Source organism: Podarcis muralis, chromosome 3, assembly GCF_964188315.1.
Source record: "Podarcis muralis chromosome 3, rPodMur119.hap1.1, whole genome shotgun sequence".
NCBI lineage: Eukaryota > Metazoa > Chordata > Lepidosauria > Squamata > Lacertidae > Podarcis > Podarcis muralis.
In genome coordinates, this window is record NC_135657.1 from 50188103 (window position 1) to 50210356 (window position 22254).

The 22254-nt window shown below is 42.6% G+C and overlaps 3 protein-coding genes and 1 long non-coding RNA gene across 10 annotated transcripts in view; 3 read left to right on the top strand and 1 right to left on the bottom strand.

The window, feature by feature from the left end:
- RPS6KA2 (ribosomal protein S6 kinase A2) overlaps positions 1-5854 on the top strand; it is a 172564-nt gene extending 166710 nt beyond the window's left edge. For all 3 annotated transcript variants that reach the window (XM_077925835.1, XM_077925836.1, XM_028723880.2), the window contains one exon: positions 567-5854. In XM_077925835.1, the coding sequence (XP_077781961.1) occupies positions 567-692 (126 nt within the window). In that variant the 3' untranslated portion in view covers positions 693-5854. The remainder of the gene's footprint in view (positions 1-566) is intronic.
- The window catches only part of LOC114594330 (uncharacterized), a 34774-nt gene extending 26064 nt beyond the window's left edge, over positions 1-8710 (bottom strand). For 2 of the 5 annotated variants that reach the window (XR_013392203.1, XR_003705959.2), the window contains exon 1: positions 5558-5696. This is a non-coding gene — a long non-coding RNA (uncharacterized LOC114594330). The other 3 variants (XR_013392204.1, XR_013392202.1, XR_013392205.1) reach the window with 3 other exon arrangements.
- Positions 8711-8933: 223 nt separating this feature from the next.
- Positions 8934-18922, top strand: MPC1 (mitochondrial pyruvate carrier 1). The gene is made up of 5 exons (XM_028723879.2): positions 8934-9145; positions 14480-14483; positions 15818-15914; positions 17024-17156; positions 17306-18922. The coding sequence occupies exons 1-5, from the start codon at positions 9078-9080 to the stop codon at positions 17322-17324; spliced, it is 321 nt and encodes a 106-aa protein (XP_028579712.1). The 5' UTR covers positions 8934-9077; the 3' UTR covers positions 17325-18922.
- A 2749-nt stretch (positions 18923-21671) lies between these two features.
- Positions 21672-22254, top strand: part of SFT2D1 (SFT2 domain containing 1) — a 13165-nt gene continuing 12582 nt past the window's right edge. The window contains 2 exon segments of the mRNA XM_028723878.2: positions 21672-21868; positions 21871-21906. Of these exon segments, the coding sequence (XP_028579711.2) occupies positions 21842-21868; positions 21871-21906 (63 nt within the window). The 5' untranslated portion in view covers positions 21672-21841.

Here is a 22254-nt window from a genome sequence, read left to right on the forward strand (position 1 = left end):
CTTCCCAAAACTGGGTAAGCGAGGGACTATGCTTTGGGAAGGAGGCATGAGGCTCTGACAGGGCCCTAGATTCCTCCTGCCTCCTTCCCAAATCCTAGTCCCCATCTGTCAATTAGTATAAAGGACTGGTAGAAGAGGAGTTGCACATACACATGTATAGCTACATTTTTTTCTGGGTGGGATCGGAAAGATCTGATGGATCTTTTTGAAATCCTCATTCTTCACCTATGTGTAGCCACACACACACGAGCCAACAAACATGTACTCCTTCTTCAATGTGCACTTTTGCTGCATATGAACATAAGCAACCATGTGCATGATAATCCACAGTGTGATATATAACTAATGACTCAGCTGAGTCCCACAATCAAAACTAGCCTTAGCGGTTGAAGAATATAGGCTCCTGCTTCAGAAAGTAAGGAAGCAGTAATTGGGAGAAGCTCCCTTTGCTATAATGTCTTGATGCAGATACCCCATCTTCTTTAAATTGGGGGTGGGGAGTGGGACTGAAGAGTGAAAGCAGGCATTGTTCTTAAATCTGCATGGTCTCAATTTTTATTTTGCAGGGAGCAATGGCAGCCACCTACTTTGCTTTAAACCGAACACCTCAGGCACCAAGGCTGGAACCTGTATTGTCCTCCAACCTGGCCCAGCGGAGGGGGATGAAAAGACTGACCTCAACGAGGTTGTAGTGGTCCCAAAGAATGCCTGGTTTAAAAAGGGAAAACATGCGCCGCATGTTGCTCAGAGAGGCTGATCTGTATTGCTAATTTTGCAGGACTTTGGACTATTGGCACATAAATTGCTAAAATTAGCAGAACTCCAGCATAAGGCAAAGATATCCTTTGCTTTCCGATTCCTTTTGTCGCTTTTGTTTTTTAAGTTAATGCCAAGATCCTGAGTTAGCAGGTACTCAAAGATGTCATGTGCCAATTTTTCAACTGCTGTACTGCTTCTTATTTAAGTGTATACTGCTAAGATCCTATTCTCATTTTCTCCAAATGTTATTTTTGGGATCTTTTAGATGCTCTGTAAGACCACTTTTTGTAAGCAATTTTCAGTAGAGAAACAAGTCGCTTTGGTTTTAGGGGTCAATTCTACCAGCATTTGTGTCATGGTGAATTGTCGCAGCTAGCAATTGATCCTGCTACCCATTATCAGCTGCAGCAGAGTTCATCTCCAAAGAGCTGAATGTGAAAGGAAGAGGCATGTGATGCTGTGAAATCAATGGCCTACTAAGAACGGTATTTAACATGAAGAAAGAAGAGCTGGCTGAATAGTGCTTGCTGTACTTCTCAAAAAGCACCCTTCATGTGTTTGGTCTGTACAGCAAATAATGCATGGGGCGGGGGGATTGTGGTTGCACCCACTGATGCTGATAGCCACACATTCAAGGACCTCATTTGCTCTGGACATCCATTCTTATATTAACCGATCAATCAATCAACCAACTATCTATGCTTGGATAAATTGAGGGTATGGATCATGGATACAGGACCTTATGGCACCATAGGCCTATATGTGGAGGCTCTGTGCAAATAGAACTTTGAGTGTGTGGAGGTTTTGGTGGGGCAGTAGGCATGACCTAGTCTCCCTCTGTGTGGATGAATGAATGCAAGAATAGTGCTTTCTAAGTATGCTATGCTGTGTTACAAACTCTCCTACTTTTATCATGGAGACGGTGATCTTTTGTTTGCCTGTTCCATTTAAAATAATGGCTCATAATGCCACATGATTAGCTACATGACAAAATAACCTACTCTCTTACAAGCAGAAGAGAAAGAAACTGTCAGTGGAGAAACTTCAGTGAGAAAAAATCTACAATATTTTTCTAACATCAGTGGAAACAGGTGATGTTGGACTAACATTCCCTGACTGTATTGGATTGTGTTGTGCATAAAGTGATTGACAAGAATGGACATGTTCCACCTCCCGCTGACATCAGTGGCAAGTGCTATGTTGGTCAATTACTCTGGATTGCACTCATTGGCCACAACCCAAAACAGACTTAAGCATGTTTAAGCCCTTTGAAATATTGGGTTTAGCAGCTTTATGATTCTGAGTTGTATTGCGGCCATTATTTTAAGCACTTTACTTGACTTGCATTTTTATAATGGATTTCGCCACCTTTCAAAACTCTGCAGGAAAAACCAGCATGCTACATTGTCTCTAGTTTCCTCTTATGGGGGGGGGGGGGAGGAACGTGAAGACAGAAGATTGTATCCTATAAAGGTAAAGGTACCCCTGACCGTTAGGTCCAGTCGTGGACAACTCTGGGGTAGCGTGCTCATCTTGCTCTATAGGCCGAGGGAGCTGCCGTTTGTCTGCAGACTGCTTCCAGGTCATGTGGCCAGCATGACTAAGCCGCTTCCGGTGAACCAGAGCAGCACACGGAAACGCTGTCCTATAGATTACATTTATTTTGCTGAGTGGTGAAGCCATACCAATACTAAATGCAGCTTGGGAGACTGGTGTCAATTGTGCCTGCAGAACAGATTTGTTGCATTAGCTACTGTAATGTGCTCCTTAGGGTCTGTTTCTGTGTGACAAAACGTCATGTAATTTATTTTATTCTATTTTGTCCTTAATTTTTAAATTATATTTAATGTTTCATTTCTATGTGCTGCGCACACAGGACGGCAGCAGAGAAGCTGTTCTTGAAGTGTGACTTTTAGAATAAAACAATGCTGTGAAACTCCATAAAATGAAGGTTTTGGCTCAGGCTTGACAGGCGATAGGTGTATTGTAGATTTTTGAAATCTTGAACATGTGGACCTGTTTTTCTGTTGTGTTCACTTTTGCCCTTGCTTGCTCCTTTAAATAGAAGAGCCCAGTGCACCCAAAATCATCAAGAGCCCTGGCAATTTCCTAACAACAGAGTGCAATTTCACTACTTCTTGGACTTACTGATATAACCCTACTCAACCAAGGGTATATTGGTCCAGTCCATAAGTGACTGCTGACTGTGTGTAAATATTGCCCTTTCTACCCATAGATACCACAGGAGATGTCGCATCCCACTTGTAGAGTCTGCATGGTGATGATTCACATCTATGGTGATAATGGCAGTAGGAGTATAAGTACTGTACAGTCATACCTCGGAAGTCGAATTCCAGAAGTCCATTCGACTTCTAAAACATTCGGAAACCAAGGCACAGCTTCCGATTGTACCTTGGGATCCAAGGTACAACTGTAATGTGCATTATATGCAATGCACACATTTAGAAATAACTGAAATTGCATGTTGCTCCTTCACAGAATCATGGTGCTTGGGTGCTTTTTCCCAGTGGAATATATTATGTGCCACAGATCAATTTTGTAATACCTTGTACTCTCTTGTCCCGCTGGATTTAGAGAAGCATTGCATCTGATGTGCTTTTTCAGTCATTTCCAAATCTGTGTTTCATCTAATGCACTTCACTGGTACTCCAGTTGCCAGAAAAGGACAATAGCTTAATGGAAGAGCACATGCTTTGCATGCAAAAAGATGCCGGGTTCCTTCCCTGTCATTTCCAGGTAGGTCTGGAAAGGGCCCCTGTCTTTAACCCTGGAGAGCCACTGCCAGTCAATATTGACTTAGACGGACCCAGTTAGTGACCTGACCCAGTATAAGGCAGCTTCCTATTTTCCAACTGCCATTGCTACCATATATCTGAATTAAGTTTCTCATGCGGGAAAGCTCAGCCAGTAAAGCATAAGATTCTTAATCTCAGGGTTGTGGGTTTGAGCCCCACGTTGGGCAAAGGATTCCTGCATTGCAGGGGGTTGGACTAGATGGCCCTCATGGTACTTTCCAACTTTACAGTTCTATGTTTCTAAGTATGTCTACGTTTCACCTTGGAAAATGCCCTTGTAAACCCATGTGTGTGTGTGTATGAAGTGAGAATTGCATAGAACTGCTTGCGTCATTGCGTAACACCATGAGGCCACTTGCTATTTGGGGTGACTGAATCCCTCTGTTCTCAGGTGCTCAAACACACTAAAAAGTCTCCTAACGTTACAATTGTTTCAAGCACAGATATGGAGCTGTGGGTTTTGTCTTTGATTAATGCAGTTTGCTTCTTCCTCAGAATATAGACACACTGCAAATTCAGGCCTTTTCCTAATGAGAATGAAACAACCAGTGGCTTTCACTAGTCTTGCATATGTGCTGTTCAGGTGCAAATAATTGCTTGGCTTTGAAAAGATCACTGGTTGGGGCTAATGCAGGCCAAAACACCCAGAGACAGTTGTGTACTAGTCATCTGGAACCTGTGCAGAGACACCATCAGTATATTAATTCTCAGCAGTACTCCTAGTGCCACAGGGTATCCAAGACCATGATTCACCTGGTTTAATAATAGACTCCCCAGCACCTCCTAGTTGCTAGTTGCTTGTATAGTGCAACTGAAATAACCACAGAATCCGCAGCCTGCACCTCATGAGAGGGCAAACATACACACCACTCTGGGATCAGTGTCAAAGAAAGTAAGACTAAGAGGAATGGTTGAGGCTTGTTTTGACAAAACCCTACACAGAAGAACTGTCATAGCAGGAAGGCTGCCTTTTTGGTTCCCTCTCTAAAAGGCTGTTTGAAACCAAATGTTTGGTTTGCTCCCGTGCTCTCTAGTGCTGTTCATGAAATCATGAAGACAAACTGGTGGGAACATAGATCCAGTTCTTCAGAACATCTTCCCCCAGTGGCGTAGCGTGGGGGGTGCAGGGGGGGCCGGCCGCACCGGGCGCAACATCTGGGGGGGGCACGCTCGCACTCGCAGCTCTCTGCCCCTACCTGGCTCACTCACTCTAGGGGGCGCAAATTACTTGCCTTGCCCCGGGTGCTGACAACCCACGCTACGCCACTGTCTTCCCCTGAGGGTTTTGAAGAGCTGGTCAGGGATGAAAGGGTGTGTCATGATTCAGAGAAATACGTTACCCAGGAAGACTAAAAAGCTGAAATCACTAAAGCCACTATAGTAGTTGTAGCAGGTGATCCAGAGGTTCTGCATGTTAGGCACATTACCTTTGCACTCTCCTGTTAAATAGACTTGTGCAATGCCTTAAAGACTGAACCCATCAAACAGGTGCAAAACCTGATCTGCAGGAAACAATTGGACACTTTATGAGTCTAAGGAACCTAAGTGAGGAACCTTTTTTTTTGTCAGAGGCCACATTTCCTCAGGGGAAATCTGTTAGGGACAATGTGCCAGGGGTGGGTAGGGGCAGAACCAAAAGTGGGCAGGGCATCCCATTTCTCTCTATCTTTGCCACCACCTTTTCCATTTTCCTCCTCCTTGCCCCACACATGAAGTTATGGAGCTGTAAACGGTTCATTTTGTGGTTTGTGGGTATGGAATAGCTTTTCTAGATAGCGGTGCAGTATTTTATTTACCAACTCCACCTCCATGTTTGTGAACTGTTTGGTTTGAAATGTCCATGCTTCAACGTTTCATGTTTGAAAGGGGCTGCAGTGTACAGACATTTATTATATGTACCAGGGTAACTTTTTTAAAAAACAAACTTGGTTTTATGAAGTGTAATATTTTTTATAGCACAATGATCATTTGGGACTTTGTACCTTGTTAGACACAATTGCATTTAGGGACGCTTCTTAATCCTGTTTTCTGTGTGCTGTGTCTACTGTTGCTGCTTCTACAGCTGCCGGCTTCAGCTGCTGGGTGAATGGTGTGAAGTTGTCCGAATTGGTCTTCAGAAGTCCACGTCTATGTTGAAGGATGCTGGCAGAAAAAGTTAACTGTGGGTTCAAATGGGCAAGAGTTTACTGTGACAGGCTCCTGGGAAGGAACCTCAGTATTGGCCTTCATCTGTACATCTCTATTTATAATGAAATAAAAATAAAACCTATTGTACCTTAGTTGTTGATCTGACTCTTTGTTAAATTGTAAGCACTGGTCATGTTTAGTGATTTGTACTGAAGTCCTTCAAGTATACTCATTCATTTTTTTCACATTCAGTCACATTTCCTTTCACTTTCAGTTACTCACTCTTTAGTAGCCCTAGGCCAATAGTGAATATCTCCATGCAAACATCTGATGTGGACGCAGATGCATAACCAGGTACCAGTGCACATAATGGATGTCTCTCCATCCTCTACCATGCTGAGATCTGGGGACTGCAGGAAACTTCAAAACCTAGAAACTGTTCAGAATAAAGTTCTTAGGACCATTCTGAGAACACGTTTCTTAGAACCAAGTCTCCCAGAGCCATAGAAGCCAAGCTGAGTTCCTCTCTCATTGACTCCAATAATATAGGAAGATTTCTCTGCCTGGCACACTTTTCCTTTCCCCTCTCCTCCTGAGCTGGGGATGGTTTGGGTGCTGTCTTGGCCCTGTCCTGATGTAGATGTTTGGTGTGTTTGAATTGACTAGTGGGAGGTTAGTATACAGTATGTCTGTATACTTCTCCCCATGCCACTCATGCCTCACCTATGATCAGGCCAGTGCAGAGCTTCTCTGAGGCCCAGGGTGGGAGACTTTTTAGAATAGTTATAAACTCAAACCAAAAAGCAGCCAGTCTCTGGTGGGGCCCCAAGCCTGCTTAGCCCTCCAAGGCCTGGGGAAAGTGTACCCAGCTGCCCTCTCTTCCTGTGCACAGGCCTGCCTAGTACTCCATTTTCAGGGGTCTGCAGGGAGAACTTTACTGGGGAAGCATTTGCATAATGTGCGGAGGCACTTCCCCAGGAGTGGTTTCAGCAGCAGATAGAGCCTCCACTTCAGAAGACTTCAAGAACTAGTGAATATAGGATTGCACTGTCTATAGTGGAAGGATTTTACGGCTGACAGAAGCCCCGGATTGGTTCACAGCCTTCTGAAAAACTTGGCAGTTCACACTGTACTTGAGCAGCTGACACTTTCCCCTTGATCCCAGTTATTTTGGAAAGGACATTGGTGTTTACAGTTTTCAGGTCAGTCCTTCATCCAGCATACTCACTGTTTAATAATCCACCACTTATCGACCTAAATGGCCTTTTGTGTGTGTTTGTCGAGGAATTGGATCAAAGGTGATGATAATGAACAAATTAGGTGAAGGGTTATTTGTCTCTTTCACTCATATAGTCAAAGAAACTGCCCCTGTGGAGCTTGGGTATATTGAGCCCCAAGTGGCATTTTGTGTGGAGGTGTTCTGATTCTTCTTTTAAAAGCCCCTGTTAGCAACAAGAAGAATTCAGAACTTCTCTTGAGGAGGAAGAGCTGCAGGGTATATAGAGAGATGAAGCAAGCTTAAACTAGTTCATAAAGAGTGCTGTTTATATCCAAAGGTAGCAGGGAAACAGGCATTTCCGTTATCTCTTGCTTCTAACCAAAGATAACATCAACCATCCAATTTGTTTGCCTGCTTTAGAAGAGGCTAAAAGTCATGTTAAAAGGCAGCATTCCCTGGGTTAAAAATAATCTTTTCTAGATAAAGACTCTCCTTGCACTTTTGAAATTGAAAGCTTCTGAGAGCCATCCAGTAGCTGTTTTAAATATACAGTAGGTAATATTCACTGTTAGTCATACTCAGAGTAGACCCATTGTCCATTTAGTGGGTCTACCCTTGAGTATGACCTAGCTAGATATTGTCAATGTGTTTTGATTTAAATGTGGAAAACCAGCAGTTCACTTCTACTTTTAAAGAACTGCAGGGGGATCCTGGCAACTGAAAAGAGGGGAACTAAAATAATTTATAACATTTGTACCCCACTCTTCAGCCAAACAGAATCCCAGAGTAGCTTACTTAGAATCAATTAAATGACAGCCCCTGCCCTCAGACTTATAATCTATCCCCCCCCCCCCAGTTATAAAGATGGCATGTTTATCTACTGTACTTAAATTGAGTACCTATCTCTGTGTATGTCTAATGAATTGAGACATAAACTAATGACAGCATAACTAAAACATTTCTGGCACAACAGAACACTGTGACGGAAACTAGAGCACACGTGAACGCCGTTTAGCTTCCCGCCACAGCAGTACCTATTTATCTACTTGCACTGACATGCTTTCAAACTGCTAGGTTGGCAGGAGCTGGGACAGAGCAACAGGAGCGTACTCCGTTGTGGGGATTTGAACCACTAACCTTGTGATCGGCAAGCCCAAGAGGGTCAGTGGTTTTAGACCATAGGGACAGCCGTCCCTTATAAGTAAGTACTCCTAACTTCTCATATATATATATATAAAGGACTATTCTGAACTGGTGGTGCATAACTGAAAAACAGACCTTAGGGTATAGTTCAACAAAAGTGACCAGAGTGAGTGCCAGTGGTGCAAATGGGGTAAAAAGTGAGATATCAATAAAAATAAAGATAATTATAAAAATAATATCCAACGCACTGGAGCACACTGTCCAAAAAGTAGTGGGGAGTGTTGTAATCCTGATCCTAAACTCTATTGTAAAAACAGGCTTATTAAACCCTGGCTGAGAGTGCAGTGTCTTCACCCTTTGACAACACTTTCCAGCCTGCCTTGCCCTTGAAATAAGAGGAGGGGACCGCTCCCTTCACAGCTGATGGCCTCAATCCCAGGCACATCTGCCATAGTGAAAAGAAGGATAAGAAACAAACCCGCTCTGTGGCCTCATCAGCTCCTGCCATTCTTCTCGCCCTTGACAGGCCAACTGAAATCCAGGGTGGGAGGGGGGGTGAACAGCACGCCGTGCCATCGCCCCTCGCCAATAGGAAGCAAGCAGACTCTCGCGCGCAACCAATAGAGGCTCAGAGAAGCCCTGCCCACCATGACGCATCGCCCGGCTAGGGGGCGGGAGGTGAAAGGCCAATTTGGCTTTAAATGTTGTGGCATTCAGTTCCCGCACCGCCTCCCCCCCCCCCCCCCGCCACGGCCTCCGGCACTTCTAAGCAAGGGGCCCCTCCCGCGCTTTACGGCACCTCGTTGTAAAGTTAATGAGGAGAAGGGGCGCCGCCACCGTTTGCGCCAATGGGCAGCCGGGTTGTGATGAAAACGGAGGCGTTACCGTAAAGCAGAAGCCGGTCGTGAAGAGGCGTCTCGCCCTCCGCGCCTGAGGAGCTTGTCATTGGAAGCGGCAGAGGCGGCGACGCGGGTGGCTCTTCTTCTTCTCTCCGTCGCTCCTCCGCCTCCGCCATGGCGGCGCTGGCCCGCAAGGCCGCGGACTACCTGCGCAGCAAGGACTTCAGGGACTACCTCATGAGGTGGGCGAGAGGGGGAAGCCGGTCTTTCTCCCCGCGGCCGAGCCGACCTTCGCGGGGCCTTCAGGGCGCTGCTCACCCGCTGCCTGGAAGGGGAAGGAGCTGCGGGCGCGCCTCGCGTTTGGTGGGGTGGATTCACACAGCCTCTGTCTCCGCATCAAAGGGGAAACACGGGCGGGAGGGCTTGGAGTCGCGGCTGCGAGTCCGTGTGTGCTTGGCTCGGGAGAAATATAGCTCGTTCTCTTTTGCTTTCTGTGTCGTGTCTGCTACCTGGTCTCCTGTCAGGATTTCCGTTGAGTTGCCGGGCGCTCCCATCTCTGGGTGGTCGTGGTGTGGTTCAAAATGCGCACCTCTTGATCCGCAAACGGGCGAAATCGGGCCTCCCTACGCCCAGGGTGACCCTTGAGGCTCGGGTGGCATTCGGTGTCCTTGGGAACGGGGCCTGCGCGGGGAGTTTGCCGGCTCGCGGTGGAAGCATCCTGCCCGCCCGTTCAGGTGAAAGGTGCGCTGCTGCTGTTGCACCTGCATCCGATGTGTCTATATAGGAAGCTAAATGTCGGCTAGGCTGCTGTAAGGAAGGGGCTTCCTTCTCGTAAATATTCCGGGGGTGGGGGTGGGGAACGGGCCCTGCAGTTTCAGCCTCAGTGTTGTAGAAATGACAACTGCACCTGCTGAATACAGTAATACAGTAATGCTAGTAAACCCGAAGATGGGAACCTTTTTGACCAGGTGGACCAGATCTTTTATATAGATATATATTCCCCACACAGACTTTGAAAGAGGCAGGTCTCATCCACCTGCCAGTCATCAGATAGCATAATGATGTTTGGTGGGACAACCCATCTGTCAATCACCTATCAGATGGTGGGCTGACCTGCTCAGTCTTGCTTTCTGCAGGAGAAGCAGCTGTGCCTCTACCTGCCTCACACCTGATGTCCACATAGGTTGTCAGCTTTGGGGAAGGTGGGTGTGGTTTAAGGAAGACAGCCTTATGGGCCAAATAGGGAGATCTGGAGACGATTTGTCCTGTGTCTGAAGATCCTCCTCTGCTGTATATGCTTATCTGGGATTAAATTCTACTGAACATACTGAGACATCCATGGCTGTAGTGGTAATCTTATTCATCTCTAGTTGCCATTTATCCCTTTTTAAGGAGAGGCCCTGTATTCTGCACCCACCTGTTCTCAATCTACTCTACAGAATAGGATGCAGGCTACTGCTTTGGAACCCTTTGGGTACCTCAGCATGCAGAAGAAGGGGATTGAGCAAGTTTGAGTAATGAAGAAAACCTGCAGTGCTGTAATGACTGGTGGGAAGACACAAAATATTACATGGAGCGAATTGGATTTAAGATCAGAAATTATGTTTAGGATTAAAAATGTTCTAAAGTGACATTGATTTGTTCCATGCAAGTGAAATAGGCTTAATTGTGGGTGGGGTGCTTTGTTGCTAAATGCTAATGTTAAATATTGAGTTCTGTTAACTATGATACAATTGTTAACTATGATACACTACGTGTATAAACATGATGTGATTGCAGAAGAGCTTTATGCCCATTTCCATGATGACCCCAATCTGTTTTTACTAATGCTGTGCTTATATTGCACAAGATAGAAAGAGCTTGCACAATATACAGATCTTTCCCAGTCATTTGACATTGCTACTTAAGACAGGGATGTAAGAAATCAAGAAGACAAAGAATCTGTTTAATTTTAAAAGATGATGATGTTTTCCTTAAGTTAGGACAACCACTCCAATTCACATGCTAGTACTTTAATTTAATGAATTTTTATGTCTCCATTCAAAATATACTAGAACTAGCTTTATCATTCCTATCAGTACTTTATTTAATTATACATTTTAATGCCAGCATTCAGAATATACGCTCTTCTCACAACTTTTTACTGTCTTTTACCACCTTTTACCAGCTGTGTCTGGTTCACCTACCATAGCCATTCCAACAACAATATGGTTTTAATTGTATGGTTTATATACTGTCATTGTAAAGTGCTTGGACATTTTTAATGAATAGTGGTGTATAACTACTTTGATAACTAAAAAAAAAACAACCTTAAAAAACCAATATACTAATGATAATAGCAGGAGGAAAACATCTAGGTTAGGTTATTCTATTTCCATCAGCCCATGTAAGAGATTGCAAAAGAATAAAGGGACTGGCTCCCCCCCCCCCCCCGAGTTGCTCGTGAGTCTTGTCGGTAAGTTGTTCTGTAGCTGGTATAATAAATGTTAGTTCAGCTACTGGCCTACGTTCAAAAACTTATATACACACACACACACACACACACACACACACACTATATGTGTGTGTGTGTGTGTGTGTGTGTGTACACACATATATAGTGTGTGTGTGTGTCTATAGGGATCTCTGGTGCAACACTATCCAATTTTTAAATCTTGGAGCTACTAAATATATATATATATATTTCAAAGTCTGCTGTACAAACTGTGGTTACCTAGTAGTAAATGAGTATTTAACTTTCAAACGAAGGTTGTCTGCACTACAGGTTACCTCATTTCAGTCTATTGAATTATTGGGTTGCATCTATGCTTTTGCAAACAATTCTCTCCTGTTCCTTACTCTCCATTTTTATTCCTGTAGTTGGGGCTGACTTTGATCTGAGTTGGGTTTGCTTCCCTCTCCCCCACCCCCAGATTTTTAGTTACTCTTCAAATCTCACAGTAGCAATCTGTAATTTTACATTTTTGCCATACAGAAAGTTTAATTGTAGATAACGTATAATTAAATCTCCATGACTATGCCAGCACAGCTTTACAAATAGGCCCATAAAAGTACCGGTAATTACAAATACAGCCCACAATTACTTTTGCTAGTAATTGTGTATATGATTCACAAGAAGATGGCAACCAGTTTTTGTAAGGCTTCCCTATCTGATCACTGAACTCCAATTCTTTCTTTTCATGGGAGATTACGGTAGGTTAGTGACTACTTACAAGTCTGTTCTAGCAGCAACAATGGTTAAATTGTTTTATAAAACCAGCAACAACAGATAACACTTTTATAAAACCAAGCTGAAAAGAAGTGTGCCTACATATGAACATTAACTTCTAGCGGAAGTGAAAAAAGTAACAGGATATGCAAGACAGGCATCAAACATAAACCAAAGGGAGCCATATGATGACAAGAGTTAAGGAATTAGCATGGAGCTTCTTTTTTGTCTTTGTACACATCTGTTTATAAACGATAGAGAGGAAATTCTGGTGTAGATATGCCCATACTGATTTCCTTACTGAAGCAATCTACTTCCAGTGTATCTTCTCAGTTTAAACTTTGGAAGAACAAGCAGGTTACAAAGGACTTTTGGGAGTATGTCTTGAAATGCTTGCAATACTACATTTCTGCTCAGCTAATTTCTGTATTCCCCAGGCTTTCAGGTGGTAATGTTTGATAGAGACATATTATTGCTCCATAAACTGTTGCCAAGCCCATCCTGGTCATGCTGTTGAGTGCCTATGGTGATCAAATTGATTTTAGTGCTGAAAAGGTGGTGTTGATTTAAAGTGTACTTATTAAATGTTTTTTAAAAGTCAGAGCCTCTTGAGAGAATGGGCAAGATGACTATAGAACAATGAACTGTCCTTTGCCTTGTTGAGCTATGCAAGATTTACTTCATAAACAAGAACCTAGAATCTTTAGTCACTGGAATGGTTTGGGTTTCCTTCTCACATAACCCAAATAGGAGATAGTGAAATGATTCTTTCAATATGCCCAGCTTATTTAGATGTTCTTGCAGCTGCAAGTGATCTCATGGACAGTGGATTCCATGTGACTGGCAGGATATGTAAAGGCCACCTTATATGCAGCTCTTTTGCAATCCTTATCTGAAATAATAGGCATTTTTAAAGAAGAAAGCAGATGATGATCCCTGAGAAAGAAGAAAGGAGATATTTTGATATTGGGAATTTTTTTAAACATTCAGGCATGTGTAAAGTTTAGGCAAACTAAGATCCTAGATAATGAAGACCTTCTCATAGGGGCAGTTAGGATCATCATTCTGAGGTAAAGTAAATCAAGAATGTTGACTTGCAAGAGCACAAGGTCGGGGGAATGACAGAATGAAGACATTAAATCGGTGATTAACGGGTCATGCATGGGATGCTGAGAGAGAAACTGTTGCATGGAATAATGAAGCCTTTTAATTATTTGCAGATACAGGCATAATGGAATATAGTAGCCTGAATTAGGAGTGTGCAAGTTAACTACAATCCCATGGCACCTGCTTGGTGTGCCAACTTTATCATTTAAAAGATTTGGCTTTCATTAAAACAAGTGGAGACCTGCAATAACTCAATGTGCATGGAAGTGACTGTGCAGAAGGAGGGAGGAGGGTGCCTGTCCTTCCATGTGCTTTCTTCTTCTCATATACGTTCTCCAAATCTGTGAGGTGGCTCTTTTGCTGTAACTAGCAGAGGATCCAAGTGGATTCTACCACCATGAAACTTTCAAAAGAGAGAGTGGCATAGTGACCAAAGATAACTAACCTGGGAAAAGGAGGAATAGAGTTTTTGTACCATCCAAGTAATATTCAAAGTATGCCTCCCTAGTTCTGACGTGTTTATATAGGCCTGCATTCTGAATGCATGTGTGGCTGTCCCATTTTTCTGTTTTAGTTTGAAAGTTAATTTTTCAGGTGTGAAGCTTGGGGCAGTGCTGCATATGCTGCAGCTCCTTCTAACCTGGTAGCCCATGGCTCTTAAGATAGGCATTCAGCAATTCTTTCAGTCTTCACACTGTGCCCTTATTTAACACAAGACTCTGCTATTTTTTTACGGTCCTTTTTCTTTCTCTTCTGTTGCCCTACCTTAAAGCTAAATGGTTATGCTAGAGGAAGACAACTCACAGTCATATTTTTACTACTCTTTCCCCCTTTGCAGGTCAGTAGAGAAACATTTATTTTGAAAATGGGGGCACCATGTCCAGAACCATTGTTAAAATAACAAGATACTGTTACTACATCCCATTCATGCATATAATGCCTCTAAATAAACTTATTGTCTCTATTCATAAAGTTGGATATCTCAAATAATGCAATAACCTTTAGAAAATGTCATGTTGAATATATTTTGTAGATAAAATTAGTTATGGCTCCTTATTTCCAAAGACATGAGAATATAAAACACATTTTAGTGATTTGTTGCTAAATGAGCACACTAAAGTACTTTGACTTTTTTGTGAAGAACTATATGTGGCATCTCTCATATACATACTGAATTTTATTTCATGAAAGCTAATAACTATTTATTTTCTCTTTCATGTACCAATTAAATGATGAAACATTATGGCTTCTCATAACACAGTACGGTAAGGCACCGTCTCTGCTTTCTTTCTGCCAATTGTAATTGTGCTGTTCTTGCTTAGTTATGAACAAGCCTGCACAGTTGATGTGCTGTTCCTCTCTGTAGATGGGTTAGATAAAATATTATTTCTTCTGCTCCATTAGTATCACGCCCACATTCAAATAGCTACCCTGAGATCTCAATAAACTTATCACTTGATACTAGTGTAGACAGAATTGTTGTTCAGCCATTTTCTTCTGAAGATATAACCTGCTTCTTGAAATTGTATATGACATTTGGTGTGTCTGCCTCCCACTGCCAAAAAAGGAGAGGGGTGCAAATAGTACAAGTACTTCATTTTAAAGGATGTATGCTATTCATTGATTGTCAGTATTGTTCAGCTATGACTCTTTCCAGTACATATAGCAACTGCTTAATAATGCAACAAGTAGCTGCAGCTAGCTGAAGGGGTCGCTGCACTCTGAAGTATGTTCAAGGGAATTGTGCTGTTGTGCCTCTCCTCTGATGGCTGCAAAATTAGTTTGTGACTCCCCCAACAAAATAGCAGTGTGTGGGAGCATTTGTTATTTCAGGAAACTATTGAACTGATGATCTTTGTAGCCAGCAATACTATACAATTAAACTCCATATTGAAGCAAAAAGGGTCCCTGAGCCTTTGGTAATTCTCCCCCCCCCCCAAAAAAAAACAGGCTTTATTAGTAATTATTAGTAAATCCAAGTGAGTGCCAAATTAATCCAACTCTCATGCAGCTTTTAAAGATGGTGCTTTCTTACACAGAAAATTCTTGTTGCTTACCTCTTACATTAGCAATGCTAATTCAGCTGGTTTCCCAGTAAATATGGGTATTTGATAATTCCTGAATATCCTATTAAGTAGTCTTAATATATATGTATGTTCAAATAAATACATTTCCCCTTAAAAAAACACCTTAGTGACAGGAATCATGATGTGAATTTTGAAGCTTTTTGAGAAGCCTGAAAGTATACAGTACACTTCTTCTTTCTATTCTAAACTTTTGGAATCCACTAGACTTGAGAAATGACTTTTAGGTTAAAAAAAATTCTAATTACATAGAATGCTTGCTTTGTCTTAATTGGACTGTCAGTGTAAGGTTATTTCATACATACTTCTGTTCTCCTATTGCAGAGTAAATGTACTATGCTAAACATTTTATTTGACTTAATACACTGGGAGAGGACAGACACTTTAACCAACACATTCTTAGTGTGTAAGAAATAAGATGGCTCCTCTTCAGCATTACATCTTGAAATTCTGGTTTAAAAAATATGAAGAAGCAGGGGGTAAAGCATCTTTTCCTCTTATTATCTCCATTATAGCACTTCTGGGGGCCAGTAGCCAACTGGGGACTCCCTATTGCTGCTATTAATGATATGAAGAAATCACCAGAGATCATCAGTGGCCGAATGACCTTTGGTAAGTAGTAAAATGTTTAATCTAGGGATGAAACTAATTCTTAAAGTGTCAGCAAACTTGCTTAGATGTGTAACCTGCATTTATTGCTATTTCTTGAAGAGCTACATTTAATAGTATTTATTGAACAGTTCCACACCTAGCAATGCTGAATACCAGACTACCGATCAAAGAGAATAATTTAACTGAGATTGTGCAGGCCTAAGGAATCTCTTTGATTCCTAGCTGATTTTCCGAACTACTATATCTGACAGGAGTTGGATTCTTGCAGTCATTTAAAGAACTTGGAGGGGCTGCTAGTTGACATAGATATAGTCCTGCTGAAAGAGGCTGTGAGGCTTATAAATATGTGACCGCATCCGTGGGTTTGCCTATCGCTATTTGCACATGGCAGCAACTCTGAGCGCAGACACTGTGTAACTATTTTGTGTATTTCTTGGGAACTACTAAATTATACAACAATGTAGATATTCTGCAGCCTTCAAAAGACAAAAAGCAGTTAATATTTAACTGCTTCAACAAGGGGGTTCCATATTACAATGCTCATAGCTTTTTTTAAATGCCAAAAAGACACTTTCTTTCAGATGATGAGTAGGTGCAACAAACCCAAAACACTTCCATGCCTGGCAATGCTGAATAACAAACTACTGATCAAAGGGAAGAACTGAATTGAGGTTGCGCAGGCCTATGGCATCTCTTTGATTCGTAGCTCATTTTCCGAACTACTGTATGTGACAGGAGTGGGATACTTGCAATCATTTAAAGAACTTGGTTAGTCCCAAGAGAAATGGAGCCAAAATAGACCCACTGAGAAAAAGAGGGAGATAATCACAGTATGCTGAGGGGAACCCTGAGGTTTGTAGAAGTACAATTTTTAGGACGTATAGGCAGCAAAAAAAAAACCCCAAACAGCCCAATATTACTTAGCGTTTTCAGTAGCAAAAGCATCTGCTCCAGTAGTAATTGTAAGAGGATGAAATACATATATCTAATTGTCAGTGTGAAAAGAGGTTCACTTGGAATGTAATTGAAATAGTAATTGCAGAAATGGAGGGAACTGCCTAGTCAGAGTTCCAGAATACTCTGAAGTCTTGTTAATTTTACTTTTACAGCCCTCTGCTGTTACTCGTTGACTTTCATGCGGTTTGCATATAAGGTGCAGCCAAGGAACTGGTTGCTGTTTGCTTGTCACTTTACCAATGAAGGCGCACAACTTATCCAAGGAGGACGATTAATTAAATTCAAGTGAGTACACTTTAAAAAAATTGCTGTAACAATTACTGAGATAAACTAAGCAGCTTTTTAATCTCATACTTGTTTTCTTCATAAGCCTTGTTGGATGGAGACTTTTCCTTGAATCAACTTTTTATTTTTATTTTTTCTCTCCTTCACAGCATGGAAAAGAAGAACTGAGTGCCTGTTTAACAGGGGTAAATGGAAAAGGTGCTCCACAGATTACAATCAATGAATGTTTTTGCCATCCACAGTTGCTGTGTCCAATATTTTTGCATCACCATTTCATTAAAATTCATGGCAACGTTCAATGTCATCCCATCCCTGAATTTTGTAGCCTGCCTTTTAAAAAGAACCACCCAGCAGTTTGAAACATTGCATCAAACATCTTGCCTTACAAATACTGCATTTTTATATTTATTTATTTATGAAATTGTTCAGCATACACACATAACAACTTTTCAGGAGGATAAGAATTGTTCACAAGCTGCAACAAACAAGCTGTGAACCAAATTGTGCATTTTGATTTTAAGAATTTAACAATGGGTATTTGGCAGCCTGGCACACATGTACTCAAGAATGGTGGTTCTGTCTCCTTAAGTGCATTGTAGTTGCCATAAAATAGAGCTTGTGTTCAGAAGCACCCATTCCTGACTGTTTTTATAATTAAATTGTATTATCAGGCTCTACTATCAGCAGTACAATGTTGACTGAAAAATAGTTGCTGACTGACTGCTGACTGATTTGAATGTTGTATCTGTGCTCTTCCATATATTCAGGTCTTAACTCCATCCCCACCCCCAATAAATAAACTGAAGGGGGAAAACAGAAGTTCATTACAGTTTATGGGCTGATTCAGACAAAATCTGAGAGTGGCACAGGCTACATGTAGGTGGAAAGTAGAATTTTTATAGGATTATCTGTCCTGCCAAAGACCTGCTAGACATCCACACTGCAGAAGTAATGTTTGCGTGGAGCCTGAATTGCAAATTCCAGCATTTTAGGTTTGAAACGTGGGATAATTTCCAGGGTCTTGTGTACCATATTGTTTGGACCTATGTACCAGAGGAGTTTCACATGTGGATTGTTTGTAAATGTTACATCCAGTGCTTGGATATCCAGTTGTCTGTGGTCAGGTTTGCCTAGTGAACAAAATTTGTGTACTTCTACATCTCTATTGTATGTAGACTGCACCCCTAAGAGCTGAAGTATCCCACTTGTTGCGAGTATGCTGAATGTTGTGGATAGTCAAGTTGTGTCTGTCCTAATTCCATTTTATTTGTCCCATGAAGCTACTACTAGAAACTTTTAAATGTTATTTAATACAAAACTTAACTGCAGACTTAAATGAAGGCTTTTAAGAGTGTTGAACGATACTCCAGACTACCAGAATTATAAATTTCAGCACAATGTTCTAGTTACTTCCTCCTATAGCACTTATGACTTTTATCAACAATTGTAAAGTACCATGTACTGAGGACATTGAACAGTTTTCTTTTTAGTTCAACAACTTTGGGGGCAGTAAACTTTCTCAGCAGGTGAAGGAGTTACAATATGAAATTAATTAAACTAATGGCAATAAACTGTTTTGAGAAAATTTTGTACTAACGGTTTTTCAGCTATGTTAATAAAAATGGTACTGTACTTGCATTATTGGATTGAACAAAACAAGCTACCATTTATGAAAAATCTATGAAGGGTGGAACTTCTTGTGTGTGAGGTCCATTTTTGTTGTAAAGACTTCCAAGCTAATATTAATACATATGTTGGTAAAAGCATACAGGTAGTTTCTCTTGTTTTCTACTGACTTGCTAACGTGGAAGTGGGCTGTATTAATCTATAGATTGGTGTAAGGATATAAGGAATCCATGGGAAGAAAGTGCAAAAACAGTCCTTTGACCACAGATAGTGCTAAAGTTGTGATTTTCTACATTTTAGTAGCTACTTCCTTTGTAACTGGGAAGAACAGATCCCTAAATAGAAATGAATAGCAGATTATTCAAATTATTTTCATGGATTAGGACTTCAGATTCCTTAAGTGATATAGCTCCCGAAAACCTTACATTGTTGCTACTTCCATATTTTCCTTTTTTTAAAAAAGCAAAATAAATGTCAATGCAGCATTATCAACTGATGCTCAGCACTTGGCTATGTAAATTTAGACCTTATCTTACAAAATTATAGACTCTGGAATGTTGGAAACTGGCCCCCTCAGGAAAGGCTGACTCCTCTTCCCAGGCTCTGGGGCCTGTTGCCGGTGATCTACCCTGGCTGGTTTTCGGTCAGACCACGGAGGTCTTCAATAAGCGACACCTCCCTCTTGAGAGATGCACACTCCCTTCCCCCTTGCATGACAGCAGGAGAAAGAAAACAGTCTGAAAAGTAGTCTATTCCATTCTACTTTATTTCACAGACTGTACACTGTACAAAGACATGACCTCTCTCTCAGAAGCCTCCATACAACTGACTGACTCCCCCTTTGCAGGATCAACAGGAAGGTCTCAAGTTACACTGAGAACACAACTCTGAGAAGAGCTTCAAACATCCAGTCTCACACTCAGACACATCATGTGATGTAAACAATGAGCTATGAGTTTGCAGCTGCTGAGCACTCCTATCACAACATCCTCCCCCATATGAGTCGAAGCAAGCTGCGAAAACAAAAGCAGCATCTAGAGAAGAAAGCAAACAGTTGTTATACACATAACAATCTCCTGTTTCAGTTCCACCTTCGGAACTATCTGCCACTGGTTCCACCAGTGTAAACCTCTGGTTGCCTGTTTTCCAAGGAATTAGAGCTTCTGCTCTACCTTGGTTAGGGAGAATTGTGTTGCCATTGAATTGGGTCTAATCATGCAGACATCGTGCTAGTTCTATGAAATAATACTTGCACTTTCTGCAACTATAGAGGAGTCAATGCACTGAAAAGAATTATGTGGGATAATAGCATTTGTTGGTGGTACCTGTTGAAATGATATGGTCCCTGCAAGGAAGCCAAAGATTATCAAGGAATGAGGCAAGGTTGCGTGGGCAGGGAGCTCCATGACTTATGCATAGACCCACCCCTCTGTTTCATCCCAACTAATTGCATCTTCGGGGGCAGCGATGTGGCGAAACGGGAATGTACTGCATGTATGGCGAGCTTGGGCTGCCCAGACTACAAGACTCCCCTCTGCCTCACTCATGTGGCCCAAAGGAAAGGAGAGCAATACATTTGGCACCAGCTTGGCTGCAGGAGTTGTCAGAAGGTGTATAAGGCATCATCCAGCCGTCTTAGGGCTGCATTCCAGATTTGTGTACGCTTAGCTCATTCTTCTCCCAAAGATGTCCTGCAAGGCAGTGGAGGTTTAGGATCAGAGTTTTCCTTCCCCTAGTTGAGCTCCCTTTATATGTATAGGCCAGTCATCCTTAAGATTACACATAGGCTGTGTCTACCTCTGCCTAGGCAGATCTCATCAATCCTTTATCCTCTGAATTAGCTCTGCTTATCCTAGACTGCCCCTTTTAGCTGCATTATTTCCAGTATATATATGAGACTACTGAAATGTGGGTGCTGACCAGCTGACCCAAGTATTAGATTTAAAATTATTACTATTATTATTTTGAGACAGCAGAAAATCCAACTATTTTTTTGCAATGATTCAAATAGCAGGATGATGTCAAAGGAAGGTGAACAAGAAAAAGTGCAGCTGAAATTTGTGGGAAGAATGTTTATTAACGATGGCGGTTTTTGTAATGCCCATTTGCCCTTATTCTTATTAAGCATGACTGCATCCCATGAAACTAATATTTTATCATTCATATGGTACTCTTGCCCAATACTCTCAAGGCAGTTCTTCAGTTTAAAATGTAAAAATTGAAAAGAGAAGGTAAAAACAACCTTAATACGGTCATAGAGCAATACATGGGTCGTGAGGCTTTGTACAATTCTTACATGTGGTTAGAATACACAAACCTAGGCGGCTTCTGATTTAGCTATTGGTTTACATTATATATATCGCCATTTGTTTTATCTCTGCCATTTGTCACTGGCGGTTTTACGTTCTATTTTGTGGAATTATGTTTACTTGTGCCAGCGCTCCTAACACTAAAAATAAATGGAGCTCATTGATAACAGAGGGAACACTCAGCGAACGACACGCCTGTAACTGAAAGTGATGGATCGGTTCGATTAGAGAAGAATTGGGCGGCGATGTCTGAAGATCGCTGGAAGAAAAGGCACGTGGATACGAGGATGGGAACAAAACGGGTAAGAGACAATGCAAAAAAAAAACCCCAAACAAACAAAAACTAAGCTGACATCCATTGAATGTAAGTGGGGGGGAAACAATGCCCCGCACATGGCAGCCTTCGAAGAGAAACCGGAAACGAGCCCTGCTGCGTGTGACAAGCAAAACGAGAAGGGGGCGTGGCCAACGGGTATGTTGATCGCTATTTGGTGAGGAGAAGGAGAGGGCGGGGACTACTGATATCGGCGGTGGGATGGGGTGGGATAGGGATTTGGAGCCATGACGGTTGGCTGAACCCAACTCAAAGGTGTTTCCGGTTTTTCCTCGACGGCCAGCTTCCGGTTTAGCTTTCCCTCAGGAGGCGGTTGCGGCAGAGGAGCTGACAAGGCGAGAGCCCCGCGAGGAAGAGCAGTGTGGGCGCTTCTCGGCGACGGGGGTTGGCGGCGCTGAGGGGCGGCTGCCGCGGCAATGGAGAAACTCCGGCGGGTGTTGAGCGGGGCAGGACGACGAGGAGGCAGGGGCTGACGTCGCAGGTACGGGGAAGGGCTTCGCCTCCCTTCTGGCCAGGCTCCCTGCGCCGTTTCCTCGGGACGAGCGCCAAGACTCGTGATGCGCCGGGTCTGCGCCCATTTACTCGGGAGCAGGCGCTGGCACCGGAGGGAAGGCGGGTCACGTCTCCCCCGGTGCCCTCGCGGCCACTCGCTCTTCCTTCTGTCCCCCAGCCAAGGAAGGCGACATCTTTCGCTTTCCTTTGGCCTTATTAAGGGAACGGAAACTAGTGGCGAGAAGTTGTTTATTATCGGAGGACGGGTGGGGGGGCGGGGGGAATCCTGAGAGCATCTATAAAAGGCGCAAAGAAGAGGGGATTAGTGAAACCTCTG